At 36.7% G+C, this 23,668-nt stretch overlaps 1 protein-coding gene across 14 annotated transcripts in view; it reads right to left on the minus strand.

The window, feature by feature from the left end:
- The window catches only part of RPS6KA3 (ribosomal protein S6 kinase A3), a 117,721-nt gene that overhangs the window by 82,258 nt on the left and 11,795 nt on the right, over positions 1-23,668 (minus strand). For 4 of the 14 annotated variants that reach the window (XM_016942883.3, XM_016942876.3, XM_054676647.2 and 1 more), the window contains exon 2: positions 2,645-2,701. In XM_016942883.3, coding sequence (XP_016798372.1) covers positions 2,645-2,686 — 42 coding nt within the window. In that variant the 5' untranslated portion in view covers positions 2,687-2,701. Of the gene's footprint in view, positions 1-2,644; positions 2,702-3,378; positions 3,507-8,460; positions 8,562-9,487; positions 9,582-9,739; positions 9,854-23,668 lie in introns of those variants that run through there. The other 10 variants (XM_063804054.1, XM_016942881.3, XM_063804056.1 and 7 more) reach the window with 6 other exon arrangements.

The following is a 23,668-nucleotide window of genomic DNA, read 5'->3' on the forward strand; positions in this document are numbered from 1 at the left end:
CAGGTACTAAATTCCAAGTGGATCACAGATCTAAATGTAAAACAAAACAAAAAACACCAAAAAACTATAAAAGATCAAAATGTAAAAGGATTATTTTTATAACCTTAGTGTAGGGAAGGATTTTCTAACCAAAGCATGAAACCCAGAAGCCAGATGTGACCATTTAAAAATGAAAACTTCTGGCCAGGCGCAGTGGCTCTCGCCTGTAATCCCCGCACTTTGGGAGGCCGAGGCGAGCAGATCACAAGATCAGGAGTTTGCGACCAGCCTGACCAATATGGTGAAACCCTGTCTCTACCACAAATACAAAAATTAGCCAGGCGTGGTGGCGCGTGCCTGTATCCCAGCTACTCAGGAGGCTGAGGCAGGAGAATCGCTTGAACCCGGGAGGCAGAGGCTGCAGTGAGCCGAGGTAGTGCCACTGCACTCCAGCCTGGATGACAGAGCAAGACTCCGTCTCAAAAAACAAACAAACAAACAAACAAAAAACAAACAAACAAAAACTTCCGTACATACTACAATGAAAGGCACATAATTAATGTTTAAAAAAAATATTACAAGATACATAATAGACATGGAGTTAATATCCAGAATATATACAGAGATTGTACAGACCAATAAGGAGACAACAAGTAACCCCAAAGAAAACTGAGCAAAACATAAAATAACAAATGCCAATAATGATAGATACTCAACCTCACTAGTAAGCAAATGAGATGCAAATTAAAATGGGAAAGTCAGCCAGGCATGGTGGCTCACGCCTGTAATCCCAGCACTTTGGGAGGCGAAGATGGGTGGATCACTTGAGGTCAGGAGTTCGAGGCCAGCTTGGCCAACATTGTGCAACCCCATCTCTACTAAAATTGCAAAAATCAGTCAGGCGTGGTGACGGTTGCCTGTAATCCCAGCTACTCGGGAGGCTGAGGCAGGAGAATGGCTTGAACCTGGGAGTCGGAAGTTGCAGTGAGCTGAGATCACACCACTGCACTCCAGCCTGAGCAGCAGAGCGAGACTCTGTCTCAAAAAAGAAAAAAAGAAAAAGACAAAAAGGGAAAGTATTATTTATCTAGAGTCACTCAAATTAAAAATATTTTCTGATAATACCTAGTGTTGAGTAGGCAATACTCAAACAGGTATTCTCATATACTGAAATTTTGACGGGAAATTTGACAAATGTCTATTGATTTAAATGTTTATGCCCTTGGTTTCAGTACATCCTTTTCTAAGACTATAGCCTACTGAAACACAAATTCACAAAAACAGGGGAAAATTACATTAAATATAGGATATTCATAAAATAGAATACTGTAACTGTGTAACCACTTAAAAAAGAGGTAGATCTGGCTGGGCATGGCGGCTAACACCTGTAATCCCAATGCTTTGGGAGGATGAGGCAGGAGGATTGCCTGAGGCCAGGAGTTCAAGACCAGCCTGGGCAACATAGCAAGACCCCATCTGTACAAAAAACACAAACATTAAAAAAAAAATTAGCTGGGTGTCGTGGCATATGCCTGTAGTACTAGCTACCAAGAAGGCTGAGGTGGGAGGGTTGCTTGAGCCCAGGAGTTTGACGTTACAGTGAGTCATGACTCTACCACTGCACTCTAGCCTGGGTGACAGGGAGAGAGACCGTGTCTCAAAAACCCCCCAAAACAAAAAAACAAAACAAAGAAGAGGTAGTTCTATATGTACTGTCATACAAAGATGTTCAAGACATGTTAAGTAAAAAGAACAAGTTGCAGAATATGTATTTTGTAAACATAAATAATAATTATCTTATGTACAAAATATCAAGATGACTATAACTTAGCTGCTGACAATGGTTATTCTGTGTGTGGTGGTAGGGAACAATTTATTAATTCATTTATGTAATATTTAATGAGTGTCCATTATGTGCCAGGCACATTGGTTTAGTTACTGGGGATTCAGGAGTGAACAACAACAAAAAAACCAGATGAGGAAATGGTGAATGTCCACTTTCTATGTTAAACGTATCTGTAAAGTATGACCTCTATATTTTTGTCTTTAACAAATTTACGTTCAATTTGGTTATTTAAAAACATAAGCTTCAGGCTAGGCACAGTGGCTCACGCCTGTAATCACAGCACTTTGGGAGGCTGAGGTGGGCAGATCACCTGAGGTCAGGAGTTTGAGACCAGCCTGGCCAACTTGGTGAAACCCCATCTCTACTAAAATTACAAAAATTCAAAAATTAGCCAGGTGTGGTGGTGAGCGCCTGTAATCCCAGCTACTCAGGAGGCTGAGGCAGGAGAATCCTGTGAACCCAGGAGGCTGAGGTTGCAGTGAGCCAAGATCGCACCATTGCACTCCAGCCTGGGCGACAAGAACAAAACTCCATCTCAAAAAAATCCCCATGAAACAAAAAAACATAAGCTTTAGGCACTAATGAAAAACTTTCAACAATATAAAGCAATTTGTTTTATCATTCTCTTAAAATCACTCTTATCAAACAGTTTTTAGAAAGGTCCCTGGCATACTCAATAATGTAGTCTGGTAAAGTTAATGTGAAAGGATCGACAAGTTTCTAATACTGTAAAATGATTACTCTGCTCAGTTGAAAAATAATAATAACTTTACAGTATTTCATTTATCTATACCCTTTGTGATAAAATATTTTACTTACAGTTTGTGGGTTAATCTCCTCCTCTCCCATAGGTTCATCCATAATTTGCTGTCCATTCTGTGAAAAGCACAGCAAGCAGGAAGTTACCAAAACAGACCTCACATCAGTTAAAGTTAAATGAAGGCAGACAAAAAAAAAAAAAATTGAGGAAGATTTTCACCCCTAAAGGGCTCTAATGAAGTAGAACCACCATATGAGTATGCAGTTGCTAAATTTGCAACAGGATGTGCTTCAAAAGTTAATTATTTGAAACTATAAAAACATTTTTTTCATGGAAATCATATAATAAATGATTATTACCTTTCCACGTGAACCCTTGAGTTTAATAGTTAAATGCATTACAAATGGTCTCATTTAAGCCTCACCAAACATCATTACAACAGTGTATGGCAAAACACACTCTAAATTCCAACTCCATTCATAATTAATCAAGGGAACTGATTAATTATTTCAGAGAAAATTAAGCCCAATCTCTACATCAAAATAAATTCCAGATGGATTAAACATTTAGATGTGAAAAAATAAAATTGTACAAGTATTAGAATATAGGTGAACAATACTCATGGGGTAAGGAGGGTTGAAATCATAAAGAAAAAAATGACATTTGAATCTATAAAAGTTTAAAACTTCTGCCAGACACAAAAAAAGATAAAAGACAAACTGATTACAAAAAAAAGGCAACATATAACAAAGGGTTGGTATCCTCAATACATAAAGAGCTTTGTTTTACAAACCTGTAAGAAAAAACGATGAACCTCAACAGAAATGAGCAATAAGGGAAAAAAGAGTTCAGCCTTAGTACTCATCAAAGAAATGCATTTAACCCAAAGACACCTTTTGCCTTTCAAATTGGTAATGATTTACAAAACAAAAACAAAAACAAAAACAAAAAACCATTCAGTATTAACGAGGGTACGGGGGAGAGAGCACTCTGGACATACTGCTGGAGAAAGTGTGAATCAGCACAAACTTTCAGGAAGGCAATCCGAGTTCATATTTTAAAAAAACCAAAATACCACACATAAAATTTTGAAATGTCTCATCAATTCTACTTCTTTTTTAAAAAAAGTAGACAAGTGTACAAAGATGTACATACAAGAATGCTCACCATAACTTTTATTCCAAAAAGAACTTCAAATTGGAAACCTAAATTCCTAACAATAGAGAACTAGTTAAATATATTATGGTACATCCTTATAATGGACTACTATGCAGTCATTAAAATGATGATAAAGGTGTAAATTCATTGACATAGAAAGACAGTCACACGTAAGAAGTGAAAAAGCAGTCTACAAAACAATATGGATTGTAATGATCCCATTCTAAATAAATATATACATATTCCAATGTATATATTTTTATGGGAAAAACTCTGGAAGGATATACACCAAAATGTTAACAGTGGTTATCTCTGGGTGGTAGAATTTTAGACAATTTAAATTGTTTATTTTTGCTTATTTGAATATTCTAATGTGTCTACAATGTCTACAATGAATACATATTATTTGTGTAATTTTTAAAAACCACAAAAACGGAAGTCAGGAACACATAGTTTCTTCTCTCATTCCCTTACTGGAAAAAGGAGTAGTCCCGACTATTAATTCAACAAGTATACAAGGATCTAAGCTAACCATCTTTGGAACATTATCACCTGGGAAATAAAAGGCAGCCCACCTATCACCTCATACTTCACATGAGGCAGCTGCTCTAAATATGAACTCCCCTCTTTGTTTTTCTCATCCCTATTTACCATCCATCCATTCATTCATTTCATTTCATTCAAGCTATGTTCTAGGCACTGAGCTGGAGACAGAAGTTAATAAAACATAGCCCCTATCTTAGAAGGTCTACTGACCTTATACAAAGGGCACCTTTCATTTTCACCACTCATAGAAGATGTTCCTAGATGAGGGAATGCCTATATAATACTATGAAGCACAGAAACAGTGCCAAAATTCAGGAAAAGGTAGGGAGGCAAGTATAAAATCTTTATTTTCCTAAGGTATGTTCAAAGGCTATAACACTGCCCATTTCTTTGGTATAAAGATACTCATGTATCTCCAGAATATTTCTTTTTCCTCAAAGTGACAACCATTTATTCAACTGACTGACTACTGGTTGTTCTTATCCAAATGTCCCAAAGAACTAGCTCCTAACAACTGTGGCTCTGTTGTCAGACATAGAGATTCAAATTCCTATCTCACCCTATTAATTATGAAGTCTTGGACAGGTTCTTTCAACAATCTAAGCTTTTCAGTTTCTTCATATGGAAAATGAAGATTGAAAAGTCTTATCTTCAGAGGGTTGTAGTAAAGATTAAATGAGTTAAATGATATAAAACCCTAACCATAGTGTCTGGCACTTAGTAAACAATCAATGTCAGTTAGTTTTCTTACGTCCAAAATTCAATTACCTCACCTCTGGCCCACCAATCTGCTCCCTCCTCTCCTATATTTGTCATCTTAATGAATGGCACCATCATTCATCTAGCAGCCCAAACCAGATTTTTTCATTAATTGTAAACAGTTATCTTTCTGTAACACAGACTTGCCCCCATGACTCCCCATTGTTTGGCGTTTAGAACCCTCAGTCTAACTTGAGCTACACGTACGTTTTTCATAGGAATAAAATTTAAGACCCATCTGTTCCCTGCAATTTTTAATGTATGCAAAGCAAGTGTCACAACTTATAACTTACTTTTAGAGAAAACTGGTACAGGAGAAACAGCACTAAACTTGGAATTCGCAGACCAAGGATAGAGCCCTAGGCTGCTGCTTATAAGCTTTATGATTTGAGGCAATTCAGACTTTCTCTTAGCCTATTACTTTACCTGTTCAAAATAAGGACACTTGTCCTATCTACCCAAAGGATTATTACCAGGCTCAAAAATGAGATAATTCAGAAGAAAGAACTTTATAAATGTTAAAGAGCTGTACCAATGCACATTATTACTAAGGTGAGGTAGCTTCATGAGGATAAAATACTCTGTAAAGTCCTTTTGATCTTGGAATTTAAAAAATCTTTGAATTGATAAGGCATCTCAAAAGTCTTCTGTTCCTACTACACATAATATGTTTCAACTCTTTCTACTCCATTCTTACTTACGCTTAAATACTACCAGGACAAGAAGGTACTACCTCACTAGGCACTATAATATCTCTGAGAAAGTACTGCCTGCTACATGAAATTTTTCATTATATAGCAACTTTCCTCAGCTGTGAATTCTCTTTAAGAGGATTACTAATAAATGATGACTAACTTGCCTGTACTCTATCTGCAAAGTCACAGGAAGTAAATCTACATCTATGACTCTAATCCACCCTGAATCTTATCTTTTCTAGATAACTTAAGTTCCTTCAAACATTTATTTAAGACAGATAAGACTCATCACCATCTTCTTCTCTGAACACACTCCAAATCATCTTAAAGGGTGGTTATGGAATTGCACGTAATTAACATTTCAACCCTCAAACGACCAATGCAGAGTAAAGGTCATATTATCTCCCTTGTCCTAGAAAATAAACTTATGTTAATGCAGTTCACATATGCATTATTTTTGGAATGCCCTCAACACAATGCTGACGTATCAAGTTTTCTGATTAAATCCTTGTCTTGCACTGCAACCACACCCTGCATCCTCTATCCATACCTGTTGTTACTCTTAGTTCCATGAATAAAACTTTATTTAAAATTTTTGATTCATCTTTTTCCAGCTCTCATCCATTGCTACAGTCTCTATATATTAGATTCCAAATCTGTCAATCAGCCTCTTCACTATTTTCAGCTTCACGTCATCTCAAATTTTACAATAAACTTTCTTTTCTCAAATACTCACCCAGCTAATAGTATAGTATATACTAACAAAGCAACCTAAGAAAAAAATTGAGTGAAACATAATCTGAAGGGTATTTTACGCTCTACTTTTTGTAAAAATAGCTACCTCCTGAGTTTGGCAATAATTTAAAATGTTGAACAATTTAATTTTTAAAGCAGCGAGCCAACATTATCCTACATACCAGTGAAGCTTTACAAAGCTTTTTCTACCAAAAAAAGCACCTTTATTTAAATGAAACTTTTCTATCACTTCATCAAAACAAGGATTCAAATGTTATCTATTAGAAATGAGCAAAGAGTTACTTCTACAGTTAAGTTTCCCATTTGGAAAATGACGGTTGGTTTTATTAGAGATTAGGTTACATGGATTATGAGTCTTACTCAGTATTTTACTTTCTATTGTTTCCTAGTTTAAGGAATAGTACTTGTTAAACAAGAAAATATATTTCTCTAATTTTAAAAAACAAGTGGGAAAAAATGTGTTCTAAAGCTGGTCAGTACCACGTTTAAACCCCAATTCTGTCACTTACTGGTGTAGTTACCTGAACTTGGGTAAGTTATTTAACATTTTGAGCCTCAGTTTCTTCACTCACAAGATGCACATAATATCTACCTCACAGGGATGTTGTAACTAAAAAGATCCACCAAGAGACAGTCTATGTTCAGTAAATGTTACTTCTTTTCCTCTCTTTTGCCTCAATGGACTGTGTAACATTACATTTCTATAGGTAACTTCTAAAGATGTAATGCAATGAAGAAGTATAGGAGAGTGTTGAAACACCTGTTCCATCATTCACTACAGTCAATTTTCCACTAAGCAGGGTGGAAGAGATCATTTATGTATGTGCTATATTTTTATACAATGTAGCTAGAGAATGAGTATGGACAAAAAATAGTTTAAAAGTGAGGCAAATGTATTTATCCTCTCTCATCCCACCATAATGCCTTCCAGCCAAAAAATTTCAGAGCCTGGCAGATTGTATATATGCAAATGTGATGTGAAATACTGGAAAAGGTTAGGAAATGCTAATCATGCTTTACTTTGTTAGCCTGAAATGTGTATAAAGTCACACATTAGATAACCTACAATATGGGTCTCATCAGAACAAATCAGATAAAGGAGACTGTTCCCTTGACTTTCAGCAGGAATTGTTTTCAATGTTGTAAAAAATTATCACCTAAGATCATCTTCCAGGCTTAAAGAGGAAGAACAATTCCAATCAGTATTTCTGAGTCAAGGTGTCAGGAACTCTAGAGTATTCCTAACTATTTTATGGAAAATTCTTAGGTTAAAAATATTTTGTTAATTTAAAAACTTTCATTTTAAGCAACTTTATTAAGCAGATTGCTTTGTTGTAATGGCATGATACAACAATGTACTTTTCCAGGCTGCTGTTTGATACCTCTGAAAATATATAATTAGTTAAAAAAATACTTTGATTTCAGCAGGAGATCATCATGTATAAGTATGCTAGGACCAAAAGATGATCTGTGACTGATAAAATGCTACCTTGAACTCAGCAGGGTATATCATCTACTGACATTCTCCTACCTAGAGATGAAATGGACGTACGGACATTAAGAGAAGAATCTTCAGAGAGAGTAACAGTCTGAAATAACAGGAAGGGAAGAGGAAAAGAAAAGATCCAGAGCCCTAGTATATTAATATGGAGACCCAGGCTGTAGGAATGAACAAGGACCATACTTTTTTTTTTTTTTTTTTTTTAACCACCCTCAGGTTTCCACAAGTATATCTACTTTCCAAACTCCCTGATATCAGCAGTGGTTTTCCTGTCCAAAAGCTTACACAATAGGAATTCCATCATGAAGGTGCTGAGCATGAGGCATTAGAAACCTCTCTCAAACTTTGGTTAAGATACCACCAAATTGTTCAGAATCCAAAGAATCTTCTATGCAATCACAATGAAACAATAAGAAACAAGCACTTTATATTCTTAATAAGGAATGTATATAATCCTTACCAATGTGACAGGATTAAGAATCAGCTCCTCATTTATCCTAAGGAAATATCAGAGATGTGCATAAAGACTTATGTACAGTGATATTCATCATACTCATTATACTGAAAAATAGAAAACAATCTAAATGACCAACAAGGGACTGGTTAAATAAATCATAATACATCTATTCATATGTAGGAATACTATGCAATGGTTAAAATCAGGGCCTCAAAGAAAATTTAATGATGCAAAAAATATGCTTGCAATATATTACATTAAAAAGGATACAAAACTATAGTATGACCCAATTTTGCATCCCCTCCTCCCAACATGTGTGCATGTAGCTGGCAAAACATACATAAAATCTTATCAGTCGTTACCTGGGTCACAGGATTTTCTTCTTTGTAATGTATTTTCAAAGTTATATGCACTTATTATGTATTAATTTTATAAAGAGAAAAACAATACATGTAATTAGAAAAATCAGTTTATTTCTAGTTAAGGTGCCCTTATGCCTGCTTTACTATTCCTCTAGCTACTTAAGGTCTGTTAGTACCCAACATTGTTCTATTTTCTAGATGAGGGTAGGAATGACCTCTGGTTATATTTACATTTTTATGTTTAAGAGGACCCTTTCAGAAACTTTTTTTTTTCCTGGTCCTGTGGTTGTGGCCAAGTTTCAGGCTGGGATCCACCTCATATTTTTTGAAGTGTTACCGTCTAAGGGGGATTCTGCTTATGAAACAAGAGTATGTTGAGATAGGAATAAAGAAATGAAAACATAGTAGCCAAAATTAAATCTGCATTGTGAATAGCAAGTATTAGAATTGACACTACAGAAAACGGAATCCATGCCACAGAGGACAAACGAGTAAATGAAAAAAAAAAAAAAAAAAAGAAAGAAAGAAAGAAAGAAAAGATTTAAAGAAACTATGGAAGACAGACATAGAAATAATCTATGAATAACAGATGTTCCTAAAGAAAAAAAAACAGGCAGTTTAATCAATCAAAAGTATAAGAAAACTTTCCAGTTCTGAAAAAAAAATACCTGAGACTGGAGACTGAGAAGGTTCAACAGAGATCATCAACACCAAGACATGTCCTGGCAAATGTTTTTAAATTTCAAGGATAAAGATATAATCCTACAAGCATACAAGCAGAAAAAAATAGGTTATTTCAAAGGAACTGAAATCAGACTGACCTCAGATTTCTCCTCTGCAACAATAAAATGCCAGAAGACAATGAAGTAATCACTTACAGAGAATTGAAAAGGAAAAGTTATGATCTAAGAATTTTATACCTCATTCTAGTTTTTCGTGTTCAAAGCTCACAGGAAATTATTCTTAGATCTGCAAAGTCAAATTTTCGCCATCCTGGTAGTTTTTTTAAAAAATAAATGGTTCAAAGGTACATCCTAGACCATCAAAAGAGAATAAGAGATAAAGAATATTGAGGTAGGAAAGAACTGGTGAAGTATACTGACACCAATCTAATATCTAGAAATAACTGAGTAAAACAGTTAATCCCACTAAAAGAAAAGGGTTCAATAGTGAAGAATAATTGATATGAGTATATAAACAATATAAAAGAAAAAACACTTCAGAAAGTTCAAAGTAGGATTTGTAACATCAGGTTAAATTAATGTGAACTCAAAATAAAAGAGGTAGTGGGAGAAGCCAAGATTCTAAATTCTCTTTCCTAGAAGGATATTTTAAAACCATTAGTTTTAGTAGTTATCCAGTAAATACAAATTTTGGAATGTTTTGAAAAACCATACAGTAACCAAGAATAGATATTACAGTTCGAATCACTAAAGATAACAACTGGCAGAGACTATTAATAATACTTTATGCAGGCATCACATTCAACCCTAAGAACATGAGTCAGGTATAATTATTCCTATTTTATAGTTGAGGAAACCAAGGCTCAGCAAAGTTAATTACTGAATGGCAGAAGCAGGATTCAAACCCAGATCTTTTTAGCTCCGTAATTCATTCTTCTATATTTCATAAGCTCCTCAAACAAAACAATTTATATGGAAGAAGAAAAAAACCTCACAAGAATAAAAAATGTAAAATAATATGACGGAAACCATTCCAAAAGTAATAATGTAAGAAATGTAAAGTTTAAAGTGTTTAATTATACAAGGAAGTGGCTTGCTGGATATTAGATGTCATTAAAGAATTACTGATGTTTTATGAGTGATGATAGTAAGGTCCTTATGAATTTTGAAAGTCTATCTTTTAAGAAGTATAAATGCAAATGTTTATTGGAGGGTGGTTAGGGGAATGAGAAGAGGAAACAGAAATGGAACAAGATTGGCCATGAGTTTGATAATCCTTGAGGCTGGGTTATGGGAATATGTTGGTTCATTACACTACTCTCTCCAGTCTGGTATGTGTCTGAAATGTTTGATAATCATAACTTTAATAATCAGGTTATATTTTTTAAAAAGTAAACCAACAACTATTTACTACTTTAAAGAGAAACCCAAACCAAACAGATAAGTATAAAAAAAAATAAAACAAGCGTTTATAACATTAATACCAAAAATAAAATGTAAGGCAAAAACCTTAAGCTGAGTTAAAAAAGTCATTTTATTTGGATTAAAGATATAATCAATATTGAATACACACAGTAAAAATGATTGCTATCATTTACTGAGCTCCACATACCAGGCAAATGCTAAGGACTGTTATCTTTGATGCTTCTTAACCACTCTGTGAGGTATTATCACCAGTTTACAAATGAGGAAATTAAGCCAAGATAGGTATGTCAAACTTTCTAAGCACTGGATCCCCAGTCCCCTAGCAAAATGCCTGGCACACACAGTAGGTGTTCAATAAATATTTGTTGAATACATGAGAAAGTCTAATATACTGCCTAAGGCTAATAAGTAGAGCCGAAATTCAAACCCAAATCTAATTCTAAAACCCCTACTCTTTTGGTTTTTGTTTTGAGATGGAATCTGGATCTGTCACCCAGGTTGGAGTGCAGTGGCACAATCTTGGCTCACTGCAACCTCTGCCTCCCGGGTTCCAGGGATTCTCCTGTCTCAGTCTCCTGAGTAACTGGGACTACTGGTGCGTGCCACCACATCCAGCTAATTTTTGTATTTTTTTTTTTTTTTAGTAGACACTGGGTTTTACCATGTTGGTCAGGCTGGTCTCGAACTCCTGACCTCAAGTGATCCACCCGTCTCGGCCTCCCAAAGCGTTGGGATTACAAGCGTGAGCCACCACGGCTGGCCCTAAAACCCCTACTCTTAATCACATAAAAGTCTTTTAATAATATTCCATAGTAAGAGTGCAGAGGTTTATTTCCTTCTCTGTATTTTCTACAATTAGCATGTATCACTTTTTAAGCAAAAAAGTCATTAAAAACAGTAAATGCATAATAGTATTGAACATTTAACCATGACTAAACCAACCACAAAACAGAAGAACAGATGCCTTGGAGAATATAACATAAACTAAATGGAAAGAAAATGGATGGGAAAATTTTAGTGCACTAATATCAACTAGCATAATAAATAAGGACAAAGCATTTGAAATAATTTATATTAGAACAGGTAGATAATGAATTTTATAATGTAAAAAGAATATGGGTTGTTTTCAACTTTTAAGTTTCTATGAAAAGTTATAAAAACTGACCATGTCACCTAGGATGGAGTGCAGTGGTGCAATCTTGGCTCACTGCAGCTTCAAACTCCTGGCCTCACGCAATCCTCCCACCTCAGCCTCCGAAAGTGCTAGGATTACAGGCCAGTTTAAAATTCTTAAAGGCAGGAATTACACAGGTCACATTTTCTGATTACAATAAAATATTGAATAAGGAAATAAAGCACTCACTCAGAAATTAATATTCTTCTAAATAACTACTGGGTCAAGGAAATAAGTAACAGCTATCATTTATTCATTGCCTATTTTGTTCAAACTACAGTGCTACCTGTGTTACACATATTCTCTCACTGAATCCCAATTAATAATTAAAAATCATCCATGAGGTGAGTTACTACGTAGAGAAGAAAAAAAGTTAGGTTGAGATTTTAATAACTTGTCCAAGATCATAGAGCTATTAAATTTGCAGATAAGATAATTAAATTCAAGTTCAAATACAAAGCTCCTACTACTTACATAGAAATGCTGTTATACTGCTGTTAGAGTTCACGTACAAGCATCTAGCTATGCTCATTTTTCTCCATTCATAAAATAGTTTTGTAATAAAAGTGGAGAAAACTAGAGTTCTTCAGCACATGTTCTGAAAGTATTTATTTGTTAAATACACTATTCTAGGAAGGTTATGGTTCATTTTTCTATCATTGATCAGATAAAATACTTCAAATTACATAATCTCCTAAAAGGGATTTCTTTAAATATACTTATTTTTATTAGGACAATGAAAAATGAAAGAAAACATAAAAATTAGGTGAACAAAATAGGGAATATAAGGAAAACATGACTTGCCACTACATTTATTTCTAAAAACTGGTGTATCCTTGGAAAAGTTGCTTTTTTCTGGTATTTATCTGTAATCCATGAGTTCTATGGAATCTTGGCCAGCATGGATTTGAAAGTCTGCCACCAACTGTGGGCAAGTCCCCAAGCCTCTCTAAGTTGTGGTTGCTTCATCCATAAATATGTGACTATCCAGGAGCTCTCCCAGCTTGAAAGTTTTACGATCTTCTATAAAACTTGAAGGATTAAAGTTTTAGATTAAAGTTATTTAAAATTTTGGGGGGTTTTCGTACCCAAGGAAGTTACTGATTCTATGTTTAAAGCTGTTTTTAACGTTACTTCTAAGTATAACTTTTTCTTCCACTTCTGCATTTAGAATAGATTTATCTATACCTGTCAATGGTGCTTTTGTTCCCCAATGTAAACATAGATAATGCCAAAGAACTCACTGTACGAATGTTGTCAAATAAAAGAAAAAAATACAATATTGGTTTTTGTGCAGATTAAGGGAACTTAAAGCAATTTTATAATTTCCACAATCTGATCTATTATTTTACTAGAGAAAATTAGTAAAGTATCAATTAAAAAAATTGGGATCTACTCCTAATCCTATTCCTGCTTCTCCAATACCTTCAAACCCTCTTAGTACACAATGGCATTGGTAATATTTTCCAATCTGCCTGATGATCAAAATTACCTATGGTTCCTGTTAAAGATATATTACCTGGACCTATCTCAGCCCAAGACTGAATCAGAATTCCCAGAAGACCCATTGTTAAGTATATTATTTTTTAAACAGGCACCTTAGAGGATGCCTGTGATTACACAAGACTGGGAGGCCAGGCGCGGTGGCTCACACCTGTAATCCTAGCACCTTGGGAGGCCGAGGCAGGAGGATCATGAGGTCAGGAGGTCGAGACCAGCCTGGCCAACATGGTGAAACCCCGTCTCTACTAAAAACACAAAAATTAGCCAGGCGTGCTGGTGCATGCTTGTAATCCCAGCTACTCAGGAGGCTGAGGCAGAAGAATCACTTTAACCTGGGAGGCGGAGGCTGCGGTGAGCCGAGATCGCGTCACTGCACTCCAGCATGGGCAATGGCATGACTCCATCTCGGAAAAGAAAAAAAAAAAAAAAAAAGGGAAACCCCAGTGTAAAGATCATGAGCTCTGGAGCCTGATACATCAAGTTTCAAAGCCTGGCTTTGTTCTTTATTATAGGTGTGACTTTGGGTAAGTGACTTAACATGAATCTCAGTTTTCTAATCCATAAAATTTGGATCCTAATTATGCTGGAGGTTGTGGTACAGTTCAGTATGCCCAGCCACACTGGGTGTTTAGGAGGTGTCAGCTTCTCTTTCCTCCTGCTCATCTTGTCAGGGGAAACGACAATTACTGTTATTTGAGGGGATTTTGAAGAGCCCTTTGCCCTAATGGGTCCACTTCCATTTCTAGGGCTAAAAATCTGAGTTCTGGATAACCCTTTAATATATTACTTGGGTTGGCTAATTCAGGGGTCCTACAAACAAGTTAAATGATTTATTCTGGTTTCCAGAGGTTTAATGAAGCCCTCCTACCCAAAATAGATACACCATTATGCTGGGCTTCAAAGTCCAAGCTTTTATTTGCTGTGACTGTGGCAAAAATCATTTAAACCTCTGTTTCCCCATCTGTAAGACAAGTGATGCTAAATGTCTACTGAACTAATAAACATTATTGATAACATAACTATTAATTAACACTTAAACATATATATTCTTACAAACATCTTTATGTACAAAAAGATAGCATTAATAAGTTACAAGGAAAACGATACAATGGTACTTGCTCAAATACACAATAAATCAGAACCTGTTTAACAGAATTCTTGTTTGTGTAATATCAACTGTATCTCAATACAAAGTGTTTTAGGCATGTTTTTAGGTGAACTGACTTAGGAAGAAAAAATCCAAATGATCCACTCTAATTAAAATATGTATGTGTGTGTATATATATATATATATATATATATATATTTAAAACTCACCCTAGGTTTAAATATAACCTAGTAACAAAGCCATCAAAACTAATTTCTGAAAAGATAACCACAAATGTAGTTTCTAATTAGAGTTCCATGATTAATTCTACATGCATATTTATTAAGCATAAATACAGAGTATTAATAGGAATGCTTTACTAGGCTGGGCGCAGTGGCTCACGCCTGAAATCCCAGCACTTTGGATAGGTGGATTGCTTGAGGCCAGGAGTTCAAGACCAGCCTGGCCAACATGGTGAAACTCTGTCTCTACCAAAAAATACAGAAATTAGCTGGGCGTGGTGGCACATGTACTCGAGTATTCCCAGGTACTCAAAGGATTAGGCAGGAAAATCACTTGAGCCCGGGAGGCAGAGGTTGCAGTGAGCTGAGATCGTGCCTCTATCCCAAAAAGAACAAAAGAGAACACTTTACTAAACGTTGTTAAGTTTTAACTGCTCACATAAGCTATAACTTAGAGAAACCTAAGGAAATTTTTAAAAACGAAAAATCTGAGGCCGGGCGCGGTGGCTCATGCCTGTAATCCCAGCACTTTGGGAGGCCGAAGCGGGTGGATCACGAGGTCAGGAGATCGAGACCATCCTGGCTAACACGGTGAAACCCCGTCTCTACTAAAAACACAAAAAAATTAGCCAGGCGTGGCAGTGGGTGCCTGTAGTCCCAGCTACTTGGGAGGCTGAGGTAGGAGAATGGCATGAACCCGGGAGGTGGAGCTTGCAGTGAGCCGAGATTGCGCCACTGCACTCCAGCCTGGGCGACAGAGCGAGACTCCGTCTCAAAAGAAAAAAAAAAAAAAAAAAGAAAAATCTGAGAATATTTATTCAAAACAAAGGAAAAGTTACCCTCAAATCTTAAAAAAATAAAAAACAAAAAAACCTTCAAATCCTATTGAAAGTAATTTAAATTACATTAAAGAACCATAGCTTTTTTTCTCATTTTTTCAAATTGTTCTTTAATGCAATTCAGTGATTTTCTTCATTTAGGTCTTGTCCTTTGCTTGTTATATTTCTAGGCATTCAACATTTTTGTCGCTATTATGAATGAGATCTTTTTTCCATTACAGTTTCTGTTTATGGCTCCTAAACAGGAAAGCTGTTTGTTGATTTCTGAATACATTTTGTGTAATATCACCTTAGTAGACTATCATTTGTTTTAATAAACCTTTTTAGTGGATTTCCTTAGGTTATCTAAGAGGATAATGATATCATATATGAATAATCTTTTATCTTTTTGAATACTCTTTGATTTTCTTATTTAATTGCATTAGCAAGCTCTTCTAGAAGGTAAAATAGAAGTGAAAATAGCAGGCATAGTTTTAATGAGAATGCCCACAATATGTCCCCATGAAGCATGATGCTGGTTATTGGTTTGAGATGATTTTTTTAAGTATTAAGGACATACCCTTTTATTCCTATTAGTAAAATTACTGGGAGTAAGTTTTTAATTGAGAATAGACACTTTAATGCTTTTTAATTTCTTTTTATTTTTTGAGACAGAGTCTCGCTCTGTCGCCCAGGCTGGAGTGGAGTGGCGTGATCTCTGCTCACTGCAAGCTCCGCCTCCCGGGTTCATGCCATTCTCCTGCCTCAGCCTCCTTCCAAGTAGCTGGGACTACAGGCGCCCTCCACCATGCCCAGCTAATTTTTTGTATAAACTTTTTTTCTTACATTTTATTTAGACATGATCAAATGATCATAAAGTCACAGGAAGTTGCAAAAATAATACAGAGAGGTCCCATACACTTTTAACCTACTTCACCCCAGTGGTAACATCTTATATCACTTCCTGTCAAAGCCAGGATATTGCAACTGGTACAATGCACAGATCCTACTCAGATTTCACTGGCTTTACAGGTATGTAGCTGTGTTTTCTAGGCCATTTGATCACATGTGTGGGTCTCTATATCCACCACTACAGTAAAGATACCGAACAGTTTATTGCCACCAGGATCCCTCATGTGGCCCCTTTACGACCACACTTCCCTCCCCTTTTCCTAATTCCTGACAATCAGTAATCTCTTCTCCCTTGCGATAATTCTGTCATTTTAAGAATGTCATATAAATCATATAGCATGTGACCTTTTTTTCACTCAGCATAAATCCCTTGAGATTCATCCAAGCTGTTGTGTGTATCGACAATTCATTCCTTTTTAGTTAGCGAGTAGTATTATTCCATGATGTGGATGTGCTACATTATTTGACCATTTACCCATTCAAGGACATTTGGTTTCTAATTTTTGGATAGTACAAAGAAAGCTGCTAGGAACATCTGTGCACAGACTTTTATGTGGACATAAGTTTTCATTTCTCTGCGGTGAATGTCCAGGAGTACAACTGCTGGATCATATAGCAAGTATATGTTTATTAATAAATGGCCAAACTATTTTCCTGAGGGGCTGTATCATTTTATGCCCTCACCAGCAATATATGAGTGATCTAGTTTGTTTGCATCCTCGCCATTTATTATTGTCACTATTTTTTATGTTGGCTGTTCTAATAGGTATGTAGTGATACCTCATCATGTTTTTTCACTTCCCTGATAGTTAACCATGCTGAACATCTTTTCATATGCTTATCTGCTATTCATCTTTGGTGAAGTGTCTGTTCACTTCTTTTGTCTATTTTTTGCCTGGATTGCTTGTCTTTGTTATTGCTGAGTTTTGAGAGTTCTTTGAATATTGTAAATACAAGTCCGGTCTCAGTTACAGGTTCATACCCTTCTCAGAGTCTTTTTCATAGATAAAAGGTCTTGAATTTTTCAGAAGTTCAATTTATTGTTTTCTTCTTTTATAGAATTTGCTTTTGGTCTCAGGTTTAAATGCTTCATTTAGCCCACAGTCCTGAAGATCTTCTCCTATGTCTAAATTCTAAAAGTTTTCTAGTTTTACATTCAAATCCATGATCCATTTTAAATTAACTTTTACACAGTACGAGATTTGGGTTGAGACTTATTGTTTTACCTATAGATGTGCAATAGCTCCAGGCACCATTGTTGAAAAGGCTATTTATCCTTCCTCTATCAAACTGCTTTTGTAACTTTGACAAAAATCAGTTGGCTGTACTTACGTGGGTCTATTTCTTGTTCTCCATCTTATTCCACTGATCTATGTGTGTATCCCCTTGCCAATACTACAGTATTTTGAGTACTGGATATAGTAAGTCTTAAAATCATTTGGAAGGGTTCCTCCCATTTTATTTTTAGAGACAGGGTCTTGCTCTGTCACCCAGGCTGGAGTGCAGTGGTGTGATCATAGCTAACTGCAGCCTTGAACTCCTGGGCTCAAGGGCTCCTCCTGCCTCAGTCTCCCAAGTACCTAGGACTATAAGTGCGTGCCACTATTCCTTGCTAATTTTTAAAAAAATTGTTTTTCTAGACATAGGGCCTTGCTATATTGCCCAGGCTGGACTTGAACTCCTGGCCTCAAGTGATCCTCCAACCTCAGCCTCCCAAGGTGCTGGGACTACACCATTAAGTTTTATGTTAGCTGTAGGTTCATTATCAAGTTGAGCAAGTCCTCCTCTATTAGGTGGCTGAGTTTTTATTATGAATGAATGTTTAACTTAGCTAAATTTTTCTCTTTCTCATAAGCCATTTTATGATCAAGAAAAAATACGTTTTCTCCATTAGTATCATGTGACTTGTCTTCTTTAACCTTTTAATATGGTAGGCTACCTTGAATGATTTTTGAATACTGTGTCTGATGTGGAATAAAACCCACTTGGTCATGGCATACAATTCTTATATGTTGTTAGATTTGTTTTGCTAGTTTTTGTTGAGGATTCTGTGTCTATGTGCTTCAGGGATATTGACCTGCAGTTTTCTATACTATCTTTAGGTTTTGCTATCAGGATAATACTGGCCTCATAAAATGAGTTGTAAACTGTTCTCTATTTTCTGGAAGAGACTATGTAGAATTTATGTGATTTCTTTATTCCTGACAGTCCAAGTTTCCTTCTTTTATCATTCTCTTTCAGGGTCTGCTACTCACAAATTCTCTTAGTTTTCCTGGATCCAAGACCACTCTGATTTTACCTTCATTCCTGAAGGATATTTTCACTTGGTATAGAAATCTGGGTTGACAGTATCTTCTTTCAGCACTTGAAAAATGGTGTGCCATATCCTTCTGGCATCCATAGATGTTTTGAGATGAGGTCTCACTGTGTCGCCCAGGCTGGAGTGCAGTGGTGTGAAGATGGCTCACTGGGGCCTTGACTGTCTGGGCTCAAGTGATCCTCCAGCTTCAGCCTCCCCAGTAGCTGGAATTACAGGCACGTGCCACCATGCCTGGCTATTTATTTTTATTATTGTTATTATTTGTAAAAATGGGGTCTTGCCATGTTGCCCAAGCCGATCTCGAACTCCTGGGCTCAAGCAATCCTCTTGCCTTGGCCTCCCAAAGTGCTGGGATTATAGGTGTAAGCCCCTCAAAGTGCTGGGATTACAGGCGTAAGTCTCCCAAAGTGCTGGGATTATAGGCGTAAGCCACTGTGCCTGGCAGACGTCCATAGATTCTGATGGAAAATCTGCTGTCACGTGAATTGTTCCCTATAGGTAACAGTTCATTTCTCTCTAACTGCTTTAAAGATTCTTTAATTTTCAAAAGTTTGATATTTTACTTTTTCAATTGTCATAAAACATAACATAAAATTCACTATCTCAACTATTTTAAGTGTATGGTTTAGTAGTATTAAGTATATTCACATTATGCAACTAATCTTCAGAACTATCTTGCAAAATTGAAACTCTGTATCTATTAGACAATAACTACTCATTTTCAAAAGTTTGATTTTGATTTTGTCTAGGAGTGGATTACTTTGGGTTTATCTTATTTGGGATTCAGTCAGCTTCCTGAATCTGTAAGATTATGTCTTTTGCAAAATCTGGGGAAATTTCAGCCATTATTTCTTCAGGTCCAGTTTCTTTTTTCCCTTTCTGGGACTCTGATGACATAAACGTTAAATCTTTTGTTAATGTTCACCAGGCTCTTGAGGCTCTGTTCATTTTCCAGTTTATTTTTTCTCTATTGTTCATTTCTATTGCTTTATCTCCAATGTTATTCTTTCCTGTCATCTCCATTCTTCTATCTAGCCCATGTAGTAAGTTTATTTGTTACTGTATTTTTCAATTCTAAAATTTCTATTTGGTTCTTCCTTATGGCTTCCATTTCTTTTCTGAGACTAATTTTTCATTTGTTTCAAGAGTGTCTGTGATTGCTCACTGAGGCATTTTTGTGATGGCTGCTTTAAAATTCTGGTCTGATAATTACAACATCTGAATTATCACAGTGATGATGTGTGTTGACTGTCTTTTCTCACTCATGTTGCGATTTTCCTGGTTTTTGGTATAAGTGATTTTTTACTGTCTAATGGATATTTGGAGATTATAGGACTCTTTCCTATTTAATCTTTTTTTTTTCCCCGAAGCAGGCAGTCCTCCTGTTGAGGTGGAGTGTGTATGTTCAACTTCCCTCTGGGCCGCACCAACATCACCCAGGCAAAAGTGGAGCAATGACTCACACTGTTTTGTTGCAGATGGGTGGGACGGAAGTTCAGCTCCACTCTTAGTCCCAATGAAAGTAGGGCACCAACCTGTATCACCTCACTGCCTCTGAGTAGGGGTGTAAGCTCACCTCCCTGCTGGGCCCCACTGATGACAGGGAGGAGGAAAGCAGAGGGCTGACTCATACTTCTTTGTTGCTGCACTATAAAGCCAAAAGCTCAGCTCCCCAAAGGACCCAGCTAACAACAGGGGAGGGTAGAGAAGGAAGCAGAATGCCAACTAGCCCTGCCACCCATCACTTGCCAGATGGGAGTGAAGGCTCAGTTCTCCACTGGGCCCTACTGACATTAGTGGAGGTAAGATGTGTTGAGAATCCTACCTCCAACCATCTTGTTCTGCCTCGTTGATGTAAGGTGAGGGTAGAGTATGGATTAGCCCTGGCTCACGTCACCTTGTTAAGTGTCATTGCTTCTGGGTTGGGGTGGAGGCTCAATCTGCTACTAGACCCCACTGCTGCTAGACACCACCCTGGCAAGAGCATAACTTCCTTCAGCTTGAAGTGGAATGAGGGAAAATGCTTCCTGCCTGGTCTGCCAAAACCACCCAGCAGGGGGAACCAAAGTGCTGTCTGCTTTTGCTGGGCAAAGAAATGGGTGCTTAGGTCTCTGATCTCCCCAGCCCACACCACTGGGTTGGGGAGTGAGAGCACTGTTATTTGCTTCTTTGGGGTGGGGTGGGGTGGGGTTTTTCTGATGGTATTTGGCCAGGGTAGGGTGAGTATTGTCAAAAAGGTTTAGACTTACTTGGCTACCTTTCCCCCAGTTGTTTGTCTAAAGGAAACAGGCTTTTTCTCAGAGCTCTTTTTGTCTGTGACTGTTGGCAGTTCTAGTTTGGAGGCTTTCATAGCACCCTGTCTGGGATATATGGGAGGTGACAGGAAGAACACAAATAGTGAATTCCCTGGGTTTTCTTGAGTCTCAAGGTCTGCAGGCTGTTTGCCTTCTCTTTCCACCTTTAGAGTGTTCCTGTGCTTGTTTGTTATGTCTAAAGTGTTTTCGCTGTAAGGGAGATCAAGGAGGAATAGGGGTCCTCTATCTTGGCAGAACCAGATGTATCCTCCAAGTGATTAATTTTTATGTTGAAAATAACATTTATTTTCTAATTTTCCACATTATGGTTGAAAATGTACTACAGAAAACTGCTGTAACATTATAGGTCATAATTTCCTCCTAAAGATCCAATTACATCTGCTTATATTATTCTTTACTAATTTACCTTGTTTCATGCTATTAAACTTCCTGCCCACCCCAGTACTTCTAGACTTTAATGTTCCAAAAGAAAATAATTCCATTTAATTCATTTTCACCTAGTAGTATACTATACATACTCAGAAGAGCTGGCGGGGGAGGGGAGGTGGTGGGCAGGAGATAGCTTTAAAACTCATTTATGAGCTCTTTTTATTAATCCAAGGCAAAACTTATTTTTAATTTGCCTATGACATTTCTCTAAGGATTACTTAATATGAACATCCATTTTGATAGCTATTACTCTTGAATTATACCAACAGCCAGCAGGAACTTGAAGGAAAAGAGGCAAATAAGGTTTTGTTTTATTTGCATTTTTACTTCTTCAAGTAACATACCTGTATACGTTACTTCACTTGAGATGGATTCCTGAATTCATTTATCTGTTGACTTATATTTAATTTCAGAGATTCTAGGCGTATTATCTTCCTATTAAGATTAATAATTAATCTTCAATTAACTCTTGCACTTTTGCTTTAAATAAGAAACTATAGACTAGTTTAGGCCGAGGAGACTCTAAGGAAAAATATCACTGCCCCAGTCTTTGTTTTCTTTCTGTAACTTTCTTTTTTAAGTTCTATAATCAATATTTAATTCTTTGTTGTGTTCCTCTAGGAATTCCACTCTGGCTGAGAGAAAGGGTGCCCTAGGTGAGAGGTATCCTAAGGCACTTTCATAGAACCTAGAGCTCTATTAACCCATTTGGAAAACCACTATTTTAGGAAAAGCCTTGTATTTATCAAATCTAAAAAGAAAGAAAATATCTTAAAAGCACGTATTGAAACTAAGTTTTCTGAGAAGAAATACATATACAAGGAACTTCCCTATCAGCATTAGAACAAAAGCCAACTTAAGTCCCTAAAATGGTAACAAAATAAGCACGTGAATTATGTATACGAATGGACAAGAAGCACATGAAAAGATCCTTAACATCATCAGTCATTAGAGAAATGCAAATCAAAACCACAATGAGATACCATTTCACACCCAGTAGGATGGTTATAGTAAAAAAGACAATAATAAGTGATGGCAAGGATATGGAAAAGCTGGAACTCTCATACACTGCTGATGGGAATGTAAAATGGTACAGGCCAGCTGGAAAAGTTTGGCAGTACCTCAAAAAGCTAAACATAGATTTACCATATGACTCAGCAATTCTACTCCTAGGTATATATCCAAGAAAACTGGAAACATATGTTCACATAAAAACTTAATACGAATGTTCACAGCAGCATTATTCATAATAGCCAAAAGGTAGAAACAATTTCCAACGTCCATCAACTGATAAATGGATAAACAAACTGTGGTATATCCATACAATAGATTATTCAGCCACATAAAAGAATGAAGTCTTCCTACATGCTACAACATGTATGAACCTTGAAACATGTAAGAACCTTGAAAACAGACACAAAGGCCACATACTGTAGGATTCCATTAATATGAAATGTCCAGAATAGGTGAATCTAGAGACAGAAAATAGATTAGTGATTGCCAGGGACTGGGGGAATGGAGGAAATGGGGAGTGACTGCTAAAATGTATGAAATTTCTTTTTGGGGTGATGAAAATGTTCTAGGAAATAGATAGTGGTGATGGCTGCACAACCTTGGGAATATAGTAAAAGCCACGAATCATATACAAGGGTGAATTTTATAGTATGTAAATATCTCAATTAAAAAAGGAATTAGGCTGGGTACGGTGGCTCATGCCTGTAATCCCAGCATTTTGGGAGGCCAAGGCGGGCGGATCACCTGAGGCCGGAAGTTCGAGACCAACCTGGCCAACATGGCAAAACCTTGTCTCTACTAAAAATACAAAAAATTAGCCAGGCGTGGTGGTGGGCACCTGTAATCCCAGGTACCTGGGAGGCAGAGGCAGGAGAATCACTTGAACCCGGGAGGCAGAGGCTGCAGTGAGCTGAGACTGCACCACTG

The sequence above is a fragment of the Pan troglodytes genome, chromosome X (genome assembly GCF_028858775.2).
Source record: "Pan troglodytes isolate AG18354 chromosome X, NHGRI_mPanTro3-v2.0_pri, whole genome shotgun sequence".
In the NCBI taxonomy this organism is placed as follows: domain Eukaryota; kingdom Metazoa; phylum Chordata; class Mammalia; order Primates; family Hominidae; genus Pan; species Pan troglodytes.